The sequence below is a fragment of the Pseudopodoces humilis genome, chromosome 1 (genome assembly GCF_049639895.1).
Source record: "Pseudopodoces humilis isolate 2021_Gansu_Grassland_sample_001 chromosome 1, ASM4963989v1, whole genome shotgun sequence".
Classification (NCBI taxonomy): Eukaryota; Metazoa; Chordata; class Aves; order Passeriformes; family Paridae; genus Pseudopodoces; species Pseudopodoces humilis.
The window spans coordinates 125,371,522-125,385,731 of NC_142200.1; the positions used below are offsets into that span (position 1 = coordinate 125,371,522).

Sequence of the window (14,210 nt, forward strand, 5' to 3'; positions counted from 1 at the left end):
GATGCAAGTGAGGGGTTGCATTTTTAGCAATGCTCCATCGTGTGAAATTTAAAAATATTAACTCACAGTTTTCAAAATTAGAATGAAAAAATCTTATATCTGATTATTTTCAAACTTTATTTTTTTTTTATGTCTGCAAAATTCATTCCCATACACAAAATTCTAAGTGTTATAAATAGTAAGGCATGTATATGAACAGCAAAACAGCTGAGCCATACAGGTCCAGGCAACAAAAGCTGATGTACAAAATGACAAAAAATTTATGAAAGCCCATGAAATGCATGACGAATTCTGCAAATTGATCAGGTACTACCCCTCTTTAAATTCATAAAAGCGTAAGATGACATCAAAATCTATACATCATTGTGAAAAAAAATTATACTGAGAAGCGTATAAAAATCATGATGTCTTTCCTAAAAAAATGTGCTCAGGATATAACCTAGTGGAAATCATGTACCTCTTATGATCTTCCCTTAGCAGTGTAGTCTCCAAATTTTTTCACTAAGCCATATATTGGCTGTCCATAAGGAAGCAGTCTGTTTCAGTCAGAGCAGAGTTTTGCTGAACAGCCCCACATGGTTTCTGGCTATCCATCTACCCTTTCTTTGCTCCCTGGTTTTCCTGCAGCTGCTTAAACAACTGGCATCTCCTGCAATCCAAGTATGGTGAAAAGCTCAACTACTCTACCAGAAGGTGAGCACTATAACCTTCCAAGTTACTCTTAGAAGTTTCAGGTATTTCTCTTTCATAGAGCAATGGTATTATTTTTCATAGTTTTAACATAGGCAAATTATTCTTTCAATTAAAAAAAGATATGAAAAGTACTGTCTTCATGACATAATGAGTACTGAAACAGACTCCTGGAGCACACTAACTATGCTTTTTTTCTGTTTATCAACTCAGAAACAAATGAAGGAGACAAGCAATAGGATTGAATTATTCCAAAAAAAGCATTGTTATAACTATTTTTTTCTTGCACCACCCAATGACTTGTGAAACACTTCTGTACAAGTTACTGAACTTAGCTGTTATCCAGGTTAAACTGGCTCTGGCAATCTGAAAAAAAAATAATTTTTTTTTAATTATAAGCAAGGAATATGTTTTTTTGTTTTTAGACTTTATCATAACAGAGACAATTTGAGACAATGGTTGAAAATAAGCAGAAGCCAGTCTGTGGAACTAGGGAGTGAAATAGAAGACATCCATTTGCTTCAATTAATTTATTCTCTGCCACTTTGTTATCTTTTACTTAAGAATTTTACTTTGTTATACAGCCACAGAAATTAAGAGCATTCATACAAAGTTTTTTTGCTTCCAATCTATGAAAAGGACTATTTCTGTCTTAAGTTAGTAGCGTGATAACAATCCTTTTACCTAATAATTAATTTTTTAATGCCTGGGGACAAATTTACTTTTTGGGCTACCTTTTGTGAAATAAAAAATCACACCTCAGAGTGGCTGGTGATACTATCCAAAGATAAGCATTAGATTCCCAATTTTGTATAAGATATATAGTAATGGAGAAAAAATTGGACAGCACTTGGACTTGGACACTATCTTACCATAGAATAAATAGCCATGTTCCTTATTTAAAATTATAAGAAAAAATAATTAAATTCAAGCCATATTTAAATAATTAAAGCAACCTTGGCCAAATAAAATAGAATTATAGAATAGATCATGTTGGAAGGGACCTCAAAGGTCATTTAGATCCAACCTCTTGCCATGGGCAGGGCTACCTTCCACTAGACCAGGTTGCTCAAAACCCCATTCAACCTGGTCTTGAACACTTTCAGGGATAGGGCATCTACAGCTTCTCTGGACAACCTGTTCCAGCGCTTCACTACCCTCTAAGTAAATAATTTCTTCCTACCCTCTGTAACTTTAGAGCTGTTGCCTCATGTCCTGTTCCTATACGTCCTTGTAAAAAGTCCCTCTCCTGCTTTCTTGTAGGTTCCCTTCATGTAATGGAAGGCTGCAAATGGGTCACCCCATCTCTTTCCTAGGCTGAACAACCCCAACTCTCAGCCTTTCCTCCACCCCTCTGATCACTTTTGTGGCCTCCTCTGGGTTTGCTCCAGCAGGTCCATGTCTCTCCTGTAATGGGGACCCCAGAGCTGGATGCAGTACTCCAGGTGAAGACAGAGAAAATCACTTACATGTAATATATCATTATAAACCACTTTTGAAAATCAAAAGGCTGTCTCAAGCCCCTGTATTTACCCACCTTTTGCCAACCTGACTGTAGCAAAATAATTAAGTTGGCAGTTCTATGCTGAATTTCATTCCCTGTATCATTTTCAGGACAATGAAACTCTAACTCTTTTGCCTCACCTTTAAACCACCCCTTTGAGTTCTAACGCAGGTTGGTGAGCGCTCAGACCTGCCCTGTGAAGGGAGCCCAGCTGAGAGGCAGACACAGTGTGCATGTACCGCCACTGCCACACACCTTCCCAGCTACCTGATGGCACGGGGAGCAGGCAGTGGTGGGCTCTGCCCCATGTCTCGGTGGCAGCAGCTCTTGGGCGGTGTGAGGGCAGTGCCAGGAAAGTCCTGGTGGAAATCAAGGTGTCCATGAGCCAGCACCGTGCCCCTACAGCCAAGCAGACTAGCGGTATCCCGGGGTGCGTTAGGAAAACCATTGCCAACAGGCTGAGGAAGATGATCCTGCCCCTCTGCTCTGCCCTGGTGAGGGCTGCACCTGGAATGCTGCATCCAGTTCTGGGCTCCTCAGTACAAGACAGGTAGCTCCTGGAACGGGTCCTGTGGAGAATTAACGAGAACAATTAAGGGAGTATCTCTCTTAAGAAGAAACGTTGGGAGAGCTGGGCCTGTTCAGCCTCGAAAGGGAACGACTGAAAGGGAACTTTATTGCTATCTCTAAGGGATGTCAAGGGGATGGAGCCAGGCTCTCCTTGAAGTGCCAAGCAATGGGATGTAAAGCAACGGGCAAAAAGTGATGCACAGGAAATTCCACCTAAATACAAAGAAAAACTTCTTTACTGTCCAGTTGACCACACTCTGGAACAGATTGTCCAAAGAGGTTGTGGAGTCTCTCTCGCCAGAGATATTCCAGTACCATCGAGATGCAATTTGGTGCCATGTGCTCTAGGATGACCCTGCCTGGCAGGGAGTTTGGACCAGACAACCCACTGAGGGTTCCAGCCTGGTCCGTTCTGTGAGGGTGCCGGCAGTCTGGCGGCCCTCTAGGCCGTGCTGCCCCAGCTCCCGGGCCCTGCCCGCCGCGGGCAGCCCGGGCGCAGGCGCTGCCCACACGGCAGCGGGAGGGGAGGGGCGGCGCTGCCCGGCTGCCCCGGGGTGCCCGTGTCGGTGCCTGCTGCCGCCCGCGCTGCCCGCGCTGCCGCGGGCCGGGGCCGCTCTGCCGCGGGGCCCGCGGGGGCGGGGGAGCGGGGCGGGGCGGGCGCGGGGCGGCGCGGCGGCGCGGCCGGGCGGCGCGGGGCGGCGGAGGGCGAGCAGGCGAACGCCAGAGCTGCTACATCCGGGCTGCGGCGGCGGCACCTGCCGCGGCGGGGGCCTCGGTGACATTGGGGCTCCGTGGTTGAAGGGGGAGGCAACGCTGCGGAGCTTGCAGAGAGCGAGATCTTCTCCCGCACCCGTCGAACCGCCGCTACCCCGGCACCACCGCCATGGTGCTACGCGTTATCCTCACCCACGCGAAGAAGCATCCGGCCGTGAGTACCTGAGCCCGAGTACCCGGCCCCGCCGCGCTCTCGCCCTTCTCTGCCGCCGTTCGGTGCCCCCGGCCGCGCCGGTAGCCTTCTCCTCGCCCATCCATTTCTTGTGTCATTCCTGTGCATGCCGGGCCCCTGGACCGCCCGGAGCTCGTCGAGCAGACATGGCCACGTCCCCTTTTTCTTCCGATCTCTGCGGCCTTGCTTGTGCTGCAAGGATCGAGGTGGCCCTTCCGTTCTTCTTGCCCATCAATTTGCCCCCGCGCCCCCACTCTCATGGTTTTGGTATTGTTGTCTGAGTACAGACGGTAGGGGCTTTCTTTGGCAGTGAAAGGACGATTGTCTGTCTCAGAAACGCGACGTGACGGAATATTTGGTTTGGTTTTGGTTTCTCTGGATGTTTTATTTTCATACCTGCTTCTTCACAGCTGTTGGTTCCTCAATGACCCCAGGGATGTCCCGCAAATAGGGATCTTAGCCAGGGGTTTAGAGGGCCACACATTTGTGGCTCAAAGTCTGTAAGATTTGTTTTTTGACTTGTAAGATTTGTTCTTTGACTTGCCATAGCTGCAGTCAGAAGTGCTATGTATCAATACTATTTTTCTGTATTGTAGGATGATATTTAACTTTTTTTTGTGTTGTTACTCCAGTTGATCCCTCTGTTTGTGATCATTGGATCTGGCGGTGTAGGTGCAAGCCTGTATCTCATGCGTTTGGCGATGTTCAACCCTGACGTCAGGTATGTATTCAGTAATCCCAGTGCCAGTCCTCGTGCTGCTTATATTGCACTCCACTGCCTTGGTTTTTATGTTCCTGGAGGCCTTAATGTCTTGATCCAGTATCATCTGACACATGACAAGTGTGTGGTGGCTTCCTTGATTTGGAGATCTCTCTGTTTACCATGGTATTTAGAGACTGCTGACAAAGGACAATGCCTTTTTCTGTGAAAATTTGCTTGGATGGGTGACTTCATGGCCTAATTACCACAGTACATATAAAATTTGTTTTTTCTTTTTAATTTTGAAGATAGTGTTAATATTGTCTCACATCTTGCATTTCTTTCAATAGCTGGGACAAGAAAAATAACCCAGAACCTTGGAACAAAATGTCTCCCAGTGACCAGTACAAGGTAAAATGAGAAATACAGAATTTTACGAAGCTTCATATTAGAGGTGTAGCCTACTGCTTTAGAATGTTTGATTATACGGGAAAGTAGTTGGCTGAATGATGTATTCCTTTTGTGCAGAATTTGTTTGCCTCTAGAACTCTGAGCAGAAGTGGCTGAGTTTGAGGTTTAAAACTCTCATAATAGTGGTTGATTTAAAAATCAGAAATAAACTACAGGGAGAAGGACAAAACTCCAGAAGATCTGAACTACTATTTTTTTTTAAGCTCTGAGCTGTTGGCCTTTACTCAGGAGAAGCACTGCACGAAAATGTTAGTGTTTAACATAACCATGAGTTCAGGTATGCAGTTGATTTTTTGAAAACAAAACTACTGTAAGTAACTGGATGCAATAGAAATGTTCTTTAGCTAATATTAAACTAATTTCATTGAACTAATGAGGAGGCGTGCAAAGATGTGTAAAACATTTGGTAGTTTATGGAAATAGTAAAATCATAGAATCATTTATGTTGGAAAGGATCTCCAAGATTATTGAGTTCAACTTTTGACTGAGCACCGTATTGTCAACTCGACCACAGCACTAAGTGCCATGTCCAGTCATTTCTTCCATACTTCCAGAGATGGTGACTCCACCCCCACCCAGGGTAATCTGTTTCAATGTACGACAATCCTTCCAGTAAAGAAATTCTTCCTGATGTCCAAGCTGAATCTCCCCTGATGCAGCTTCAGGTTGTGTCCTCTCATCCTGTTGCTGGTTGCCTGGGAGGAGAGAACCCCTCGACCAGGCTACACCCTCTTTTCAGGGAGTTGTAGAGAGTGACAGCCTCTCCTGAGCTTCCTGTTCTCCAGGCTGAACAGCGACAGCTCCCTCAGACACTCCTCATATGACTTACTGTCTGTCCCCTTCACCAGCTTCATTGCCCTTCTCTGGACATGAATTATGTTTTAATCATGCTTTACAGAAGTGCTGTGTTAGTAGATTGCTGTTAAAAATATTTTAAGATTATTCTCAAGCTACAAAAAAAGCAAACCTGTGTTTTCAAAGCTAGTGTCTTGTTTGGTACCATATGCTACTATTCCAGTCATTGAAATAAGTAGAAAAACCCCACACTTCCAAAATGAAACAGGTTGCAGTTCCCTTAAAGAACAAGAAGAACATTTCATTCTTTGTTTTCATTGCTGATTCTGGAATGTTGCTGGTTTGTAAATACCTAAACTCTGCATATTGCACAGCACAAATTCTTTTAAAGAGTGCATGACTTGTGTGGCATTCCCCTTCTGCTTTAACATGCAAACACAGCCTCAGGGTTTGCCATATTTGGGTGTGAGTATCATTGGGGACATTTTTTTCCAAATCTGCCCCGTGGGAAGTGAGAAGAACATACACTCTAATTTGAGGATGACTCTTTAGTAAAAAGTTCTTGTTATACTTGTCTTAGCTTTTGATGAGATTTTTTTTTTCTATTGTAAACTTTTCTTTGTCATATTAATTTTCCCAGTCTTTTTCCAAAGAAAGGAGTTGAAGGTGTGACCATTACTGTAGGAGTTGCACAGAAAGCTGTAATTTGAATGTGCTGTAGGCTGTTGTGTTTTCATTAAGAAAGTTTAAAAAAATGAAAAAATTGAGTGTAACTAAAAATAATCAGGCTAATGATTACATGGTTTTCATCTGTTTGTTTTTTTAAGAAAAACTGTACCATCAGATGCTTGATGTCAAGTCAGGCTGGGATGCCAAAACATGCCGTTAATCTGTAAACTCATTGTCCTCAGGCGCTATTTGGGTTGTTCTGGGTTGCTTGTAACAGGATCCAATTATAATATAAACTGAGCATGTGAGAGGATCTCTTCTGACCTTAATTCCTCCTTGTCATCCTTTGCTGTTCTAGATGCAGCTACGTAAACCAAACTTGGATTTTGTAGCACTGCTTTAAAAGTGGCACACCTTTGTGTCTGTCTGTCCACAGACACTGTGCTTTGTGCCACTTGGCAAGCTAGCTTTTGCCAAGCTTTTGCTGCCTTATACAGGAGCCATAGATTTTGAGCAAAATGGATAAACTCAGCAGTACTGTAAAAAGTTCCTCTGAATGGACTTCTAATTCTGGGGGTTAAAAGAGACATTGTGGGTTTTCTCCAGTGGAAGACATGACCATTGCCTCATTTTAAATGCAGAGCTTTTAATACTGGGTGTAGAATTAATATTAAAAAGTTACGGTTTATCAAAAGTTTTTATTTATTTATTAGTGCCCGGTTCACAGACTCAAAATACTATTTCAGTTGCCTGACGTGAGTTCAATGATGCATATTTTTAGTAAATACCAGGGAAAATGTGTAGTCAAGCTTCTTAATTCATATTTTTTCCCTTCTCCTTCCTAGTTGTACTCGGTTAATATGGACTACAGCAGACTCAAAAAGGACCGTCCTGACTTCTAGAAACACCCTCATGTCCATAAGCTGCACAGAAAGGTCTTCCGGAAGCCACCCGCACAAGTGTCATGCTTAATCATCCAGGAAACAATGAAATATGCCTCACACGGCACTAGATTATGTGTTTAAAACTGTTTTGATGAGGCATAATAAATGTTTAAAACTTGGAACTGTGTGTTCTTTCATTTTGCAAAATGACGGTATCCTCCTATTAACAGTTTCTGCTGTATGGTTTGTCAATAAGCAAAAGCCAATTCATATTTCCTCAACAAGAAAGCAAAGTTGTTGTGATGGGCTTTATGCTTAGTGTGTTGGTCTCAGAAAAAGAACTGCTTGCTCATCCAGTTATACCAAACTTCAAGAATTTGAAAGCATTTATATGTGTGCATATATATTTTTTTTTAATTGCATCTGAATTTATATACTTGCCACTTTAAGATGTTTTGGTTGCAGAAAAGTCAATGCCAACAAGTCATTATCCATCAGGGAAGGAGCAGATGTTGCCATATGTTGCTGGAGGGAAGGGAGAAAAAACAGACTGAGCTCTCCAAAAGGTTTTGTTTCTTTTCTTTCTTGTTTCTCTTCAAGTTAAGCACGTTTTTTTAATAAACAGAAAGACAACATTTAGTATTTAAGAAACAAAATTCTACAAACATTCTCAAGATTTCCCATGAATCCCAGTTTAAAAGAAGGGAAGCACATAGCAGAAGAGGGTACAGGTTTTGGAAAATAATTAGCTATTCATGTAAGAACGAAAACACCTTTTAGAAAGGGCAAAATCTTACACTTTAGTACTTGGCTGAGTCTTGCTGAGACTAAAAGAAAATATCTTTGCAAGTCTGTAACTTATGGTAGGTTCGTTGTGCTTTACTGTGAACATCTGGCACTTCCTTGGATAAGGGGTATTAATTCTGGATTATCTGACAGAGTACAGCTGTTCTTTTCTTGATACTCTCTGCTTAAAGTTGACTCCAAGAATGTAGATAACTATAACAACTATTACAAGTGGTAAAGTCAAATCAAGCAGCAAGAACTTGGAGAAGAAAGACTATTCTGTGGTAATTACAAAATAACAGATATTTGCAAAGACTTCATATTTTATATGGAAAAACCTTGTAGGTAAAATGATGTCATTTATTTGGTAGCAGTTCAAATTATCCTTTTATTATGTACTGAACCAGTGGATTCACTCACAGTTTTCATTTGTTTGAAAGGCTCTCATGAAGCCTGAATAAGAAAACGTGTGTTATGAGATACATGATTACAGTGGTGGGCAAAGCCTGTAGGTGTCTTTGGGGAATGGTTCCTGTCTAGATCCAAATAGAACATTCTGTTGCAATACTTCAGTTTTAAAAGTATGTTGTGTAAAAAGGGGAAGTGTGTTCTAGAACTTGGTAGCTGGCTGTTCATTTGGATTTCATCTCTTCAAATACAGATTCTCTGGACATTAAGACCAGTATCCAGGTAGTAAACCCAGTTCTTGGGTGAGACAAAGTTATTTCATTTATTCACAGCTGACGAAAGCATAGGCTCATGTCTTTCTTAATAAAAGCACTTCAATGCATATTTTAAATATATTTAACAAGTTCTTAAGCTATTTAAATCTTTAAATACAAATAGACTACAAAACAAAAGGCAATTAATTCAATGTTACTTGTCTGCCCATTACAGCATACTTGCTCCTAAAAATACACAAAATTTAAAAGTCCTCTAAGTTTAATTATTCTAGGAGTCATTACCCTGAGGGGACACTTCCTCCTTTTTCCTTTAGGGATATACTGTCCTATGTTAATTGTAGTAGACAAATGTCAACCTTATTTGCCAAGCTTCCACCACTTCCTTCCTTCCGCCACTTCCGCCACTTCCGCCACTTCCGCCACTTCCTTCCGCCACTTCCTTCCGCCACTTCCGCCACTTCCTTCCTTCCGCCACTTCCTTCCGCCACTTCCGCCACTTCCTTCCTTCCGCCACTTCCTTCCGCCACTTCCGCCACTTCCTTCCGCCACTTCCTTCCGCCACTTCCTTCCTTCCGCCCCTTCCTTCCGCCACTTCCTTCCGCCACTTCCTTCCTTCCGCCACTTCCTTCCTTCACTTCCTTCCTTCCGCCACTACCTTCCACTTCCTTCACTTCCTTCCTTCCTTCCGCCACTTCCTTCCTTCCTTCCGCCACTTCCTTCCTTCCTTCCGCCACTTCCTTCCTTCCTTCCGCCACTTCCTTCCTTCCTTCCTTCCTTCCGCCACTTCCTTCCTTCCTTCCTTCCGCCACTTCCTTCCGCCACTTCCTTCCTTCCTTCTGCCACTTCCTTCCTTCCTTCCGCCACTTCCTTCCTTCCTTCCTTCCGCCACTTCCTTCCTTCCTTCCGCCACTTCCTTCCTTCCTTCCTTCCTTCCGCCACTTCCTTCCTTCCTTCCGCCACTTCCTTCCTTCCTTCCGCCACTTCCTTCCTTCCTTCCTTCCGCCACTTCCTTCCTTCCGCCACTTCCTTCCGCCACTTCCTTCCTTCCTTCCGCCACTTCCTTCCTTCCTTCCTTCCGCCACTTCCTTCCTTCCGCCACTTCCTTCCGCCACTTCCGCCACTTCCTTCCTTCCTTCTGCCACTTCCTTCCTTCCTTCCGCCACTTCCTTCCTTCCGCCACTTCCTTCCTTCCTTCCGCCACTTCCTTCCTTCTCTTTTTCTCTCTCTCTCCCTCCCTCCCTCTTTCTGTCTCTCTCTTTATATTCCTTTGTGGTTTTGTAGGGTACTCTTGAAAGAGAGACAGTTTTGCAGCTTGGCAATATTTTATCTGTATTAAAATATTAAAGGATCTTTAGAGCTTCTTCTTTAAAACCATCACCTACCTCTTTCTTCATGAAGTCAAAGATGGTATTCCCTGAGGACTGCAAGAAGAAGTGACTGCAGTTTGGATTCTTAGGATTCCTTCTTATATTTACCTTTGACTATTAACTTGTATGAAACAATGAATTCCCATCATTAGTAGGAAAAGTGAATTCTTTCATTAATGCTGTAGCTTATAATTTTCTTTGAGCAGATGTTGTGTTTTCTCAAAGAAGCTGATATTCTACTGTCTTAGGTTTTAATTGAGATGGATAGAGCTGCTCAATTTCCATTTGTGGCACATTTTTTTAGAATGGTCACTGTGGACCTGGTCTTCGTGTCCTTTTCATGAGCCATATACAAAAGATTTATCTCTTATTTTTGCATTAAAGCACTGTGCATGCTACAGCATTGTGCATACATCAGATTTCTTTTGAGAGTAACTCTGTGTCTCCTTATCAGTGGTCCTGATTATGCAGCAGTGTGATTAAATCTGAAATTAATTCTGCCCATCTAGGATAGAAAGATTTACAGGTTTCTGCAGTTCTGGCACATGAACACATAGTCCATACAGCATGGTGGAAAAAAAAATCATTTGCCTGCAGTAAGGAAAGCTCATTGTGGGTATAAAGTATCTAGCTTCTTCTAAGAAATTAAAAGGGTGTGCCTGATATTAAAAGAATATTTTTTTTTGTGGGATTTATAGGCAAATGTCATCTGAGGAATACATTTCTGATCTGTTTTCAGCCTCTGCTGTACCTTTAAAGTTAGTTTGGTGCGTGATTCCTGAATGACCTTTAAAATAAAGAAGTGTATATTTTATGCTGATTTGCTTGTAATACTTTATCAGGGAGAAAGATTGGGAAGTTATTACAGGAATTTTTGAAATGTATTTTGAATGAGCTAATTGAAAAAAATTAGGGATGTGGAAGTTCAAAGTTACTGTTTTTACTACTGGCCAGCCTTACTATGGACACAACTGGATGAGCTGCAGAACCATTTCTTCAGGACAAGGTGAAGCACAACGAGTCTATGACAACTACAGAAAACAGGTGTTCTAGCATCATTGCCACAGTAGGGGTGTTTTTAATATTAATAGAAAACTTACTCATCAGTACTCTCTTCTGAAATTCAGAAGTTGGTGGACTTCATCCTATAGTGATCCATTCACTTTTCCTTAGAACTGGTCTTGACATCACTATTTAGTCATGAGTAGTTTCTTCGAAGCTCAAATCATTTCATATCCTCCTCTGATCTTTAAACTTCGTAAGACTGTCTCTGGACACTGCTATGATGGCATATTTCCCAAATGTGTGCTAGTTCTGGTGCTGCGCAGTTTGGAAGAAATTTGGTTGGTTTTGGTTTTTTTTTTCAATAATTTCAAAATGCTACTGTCTGTGGTTGGTAAGGCTTAATACTTTCTTGGTTAGGATGACATGAGCTAGTGCAAGAAGATACACAAGTCTTCCATTCTTGAGAAGCAAATCCTTTTTTAGCATCCAGAGTCATGTTTATCTGAATCAGAAAAATAATTTTCATTTTTTGTTTTTCTCCTTTCTGAAAGTTTCATTTAAATAAAAAAATAAAGTAATTTTTAGACTAATTTTAGACAGTTACAAGGCGAAGAATCTAGGAGATCACCACACTTCAATTTCTTTTCTATTTTCAGTCAGAATCACTGATGCTTTAGGTAATGTGAAACGTGAATGTGAGCATGCAAGTAAAGGCAAGAAAAATGTATTCAAACTTTTGATAGTTTGCTATCAGCATTTACCTGACATTCATTTGCTACTAGAATAGACACAAGACTGGCAAGTGGAACTCCTGCAAGAGACAGCAAGTTCTGAAGATGATCTGAAAATAGTTTATTAACACATGGCAATGCATACATTACAAAGAAGAAAAGAAATTCTGCTTGTAATATTCATGGGTATTGCCAATGCTTTATAACAGTCACCTAAAATAATATTTCTAGGGTCATTAATTTGAATTACTTTGGACAAAATAATGCACTACACCATTTACAGTTCATCACTATAATGTAAAGACAACTTTACAAGAGAACTGCACAAGCCATAATCCAATAGACAAATTTATAGACTTGTATTTTTTTTCACATTGGAAGCAAACTAACTATGAACATGAAATGTTTTCTAATTTTAGTTTCTCTACTGCAGGCAAATGAAACAAACTGCTGAGAAGGTAATGAAAACAGATTACTTAATGGTGAAAAATCTGAGTGCCATTCTCTTTCTACCAGTGGTGCCACTGCTGGAATTTAATGGAGTGGCACCAGTGTGTCTGAATGAAGATTTTGATCCCAGCTGTTTAAAAATAGGGTAGAATCTAATAAGATTTCCTCAGTACTGATAGCTTTTTTTCTTTCCCCTACACTGAGAGCAGGAAGATAGCAGAACTCATTATTAACACAAAGAAAGTGGAATTTCATCCCAGTTTCAAACTTCCTGCTCTAGCTCCACTTACACTTCATGATAGTCTCTAGGATTTTGTTAGAGTATTAAGGAGATAATTTGATTCAGATGTTCTTATCTACGTGTTGTGTCAAACAAATTTAGCTTTGTAGCTTTTTTGGAAGCTTAGGGGAGGAAATTTCAGCCCAACAATAAAGATAATGTGCTTAAAATGACCAGAGATCATTGAACTATTTTTTAAATTTTTTTCTTTTTTTTCATATGAATGTCACCTCTCTCCTACCCCTTTATAAAAGCCCTGGTAATTTCAGGAAGTATTCCAGGAGGAAAAAAGAGCAACAGACATGATGGAATAGACAGAGCTGCATCAGGTTTTACATCAATTACAGTAAGTTCTTGGATTTAGTGCAGGAACTTTCTTAGTTTATGTCCTTCAATTTCTGCATATATTTGGCAATGCACAAGTTGTTTATTACACCTGCCATGACTGCTTGCCCTATTAGGATGCAGTGAGAATTAGGCTGAGTAAAGACAAAAGCGTGATATTCCAATGGGTTTAAATTACTGCACAAAATACAGAAGCAGTAGCAGAATAACTGCAGAGGAAGGTCTGGTGCACTGTCTTCTGAAATTAGATTACTAATGACAAGTTTTTATTAGTGCCGTAGTGTGAAATAAAAATAAAAACAATTTTATGGGGAATTTTGAAAATAGCATTCTTTCTTTCTGCATTGCCTCATAGATGCACAGTTTCTAAAACATTCCAACAATGTAAAATAAACATGTGAATTGTGTCTGAACTGTATGTATTTTAATTTATGCTTTCTCTTAATGACTTAATTCTCAGTAACCATTTATATTAGTTTAAGTTCGCAGTATTTTATGTCTCACCCTATGTTATTGTCTCTGAACGAAACTTGTCTTTCAAATGGAAAAGGATTTCAGAAGGTCTTTCATCTTAAATCTTATTTTTATCTATGAAAATTAAAACTTGCATCACCAGAAAGAGTTTTTCAGCAGATTGTTACTCAAAGCTTTGGAGCAGATACCCTGTCACTTTTTCTGTAATGAAGTGTAGCAAAGTAGGCAGCTGGGTATGACTCTCTCCAAAATAAGGAGAGATAAAATTTCCAGGAGCTGTTTTATGCTGGTGGTGCAATACCTAAATATGAAAGTATTCTTTTTCATGGATGGATGAATGGATTGTGAAGAACAACTACCTGACCTGCTTTTTATCCAGGTCCCTGGCAATTGTTTGCTTTTGTCAATCCCTGGCAGAGGGGAATAAGGTCAGGAGTTGACTAATGGCCCAGACTACAACAGCTGAGTACTTAAAAGTGATCTAGACTGCCAAGCAGTGTTTACAGAGTGAGGATAAAAAAGGTGACTCAAACCTTTCCTGTTTCTCATATCAAAGCAAATCTTTCACAGCTGGCCTGGTAGCTGAAGCAAAGATTAGTTGAGTTTTTACAAATTCTACAATTTATTCACCTGTGCTTGGGCTGATAATGCATAAAGAATCATGGGCAAAGTTAAAATGAGATCCTCAAATTGAGAGCATTTTGCCAAATAACTATTTCCACCACAAAGCACAGTATGCAGTGGTCAGGCAGTAGACATGATTTATATTGTACATAGCAGTAGACCTCCTAATTCTCAAGGGTAGTTGCCCCAGCAGTTGAATGAGTCGTGTAGCTGCATTTACTGGCTCATGGAGCTTA

General features: G+C 41.0%; 1 protein-coding gene across 1 annotated transcript; it reads left to right on the forward strand.

Moving 5' to 3' along the window:
* Positions 1 to 3,525: 3,525 nt before the first annotated feature.
* Positions 3,526 to 7,411, forward strand: COXFA4 (cytochrome c oxidase associated subunit FA4). Its single transcript, XM_005518831.3, has 4 exons — positions 3,526 to 3,692; positions 4,343 to 4,431; positions 4,761 to 4,821; positions 7,191 to 7,411. The coding sequence occupies exons 1-4, from the start codon at positions 3,648 to 3,650 to the stop codon at positions 7,245 to 7,247; spliced, it is 252 nt and encodes an 83-aa protein (XP_005518888.1). The 5' UTR covers positions 3,526 to 3,647; the 3' UTR covers positions 7,248 to 7,411.
* The last annotated feature ends 6,799 nt before the right edge of the window (positions 7,412 to 14,210 follow it).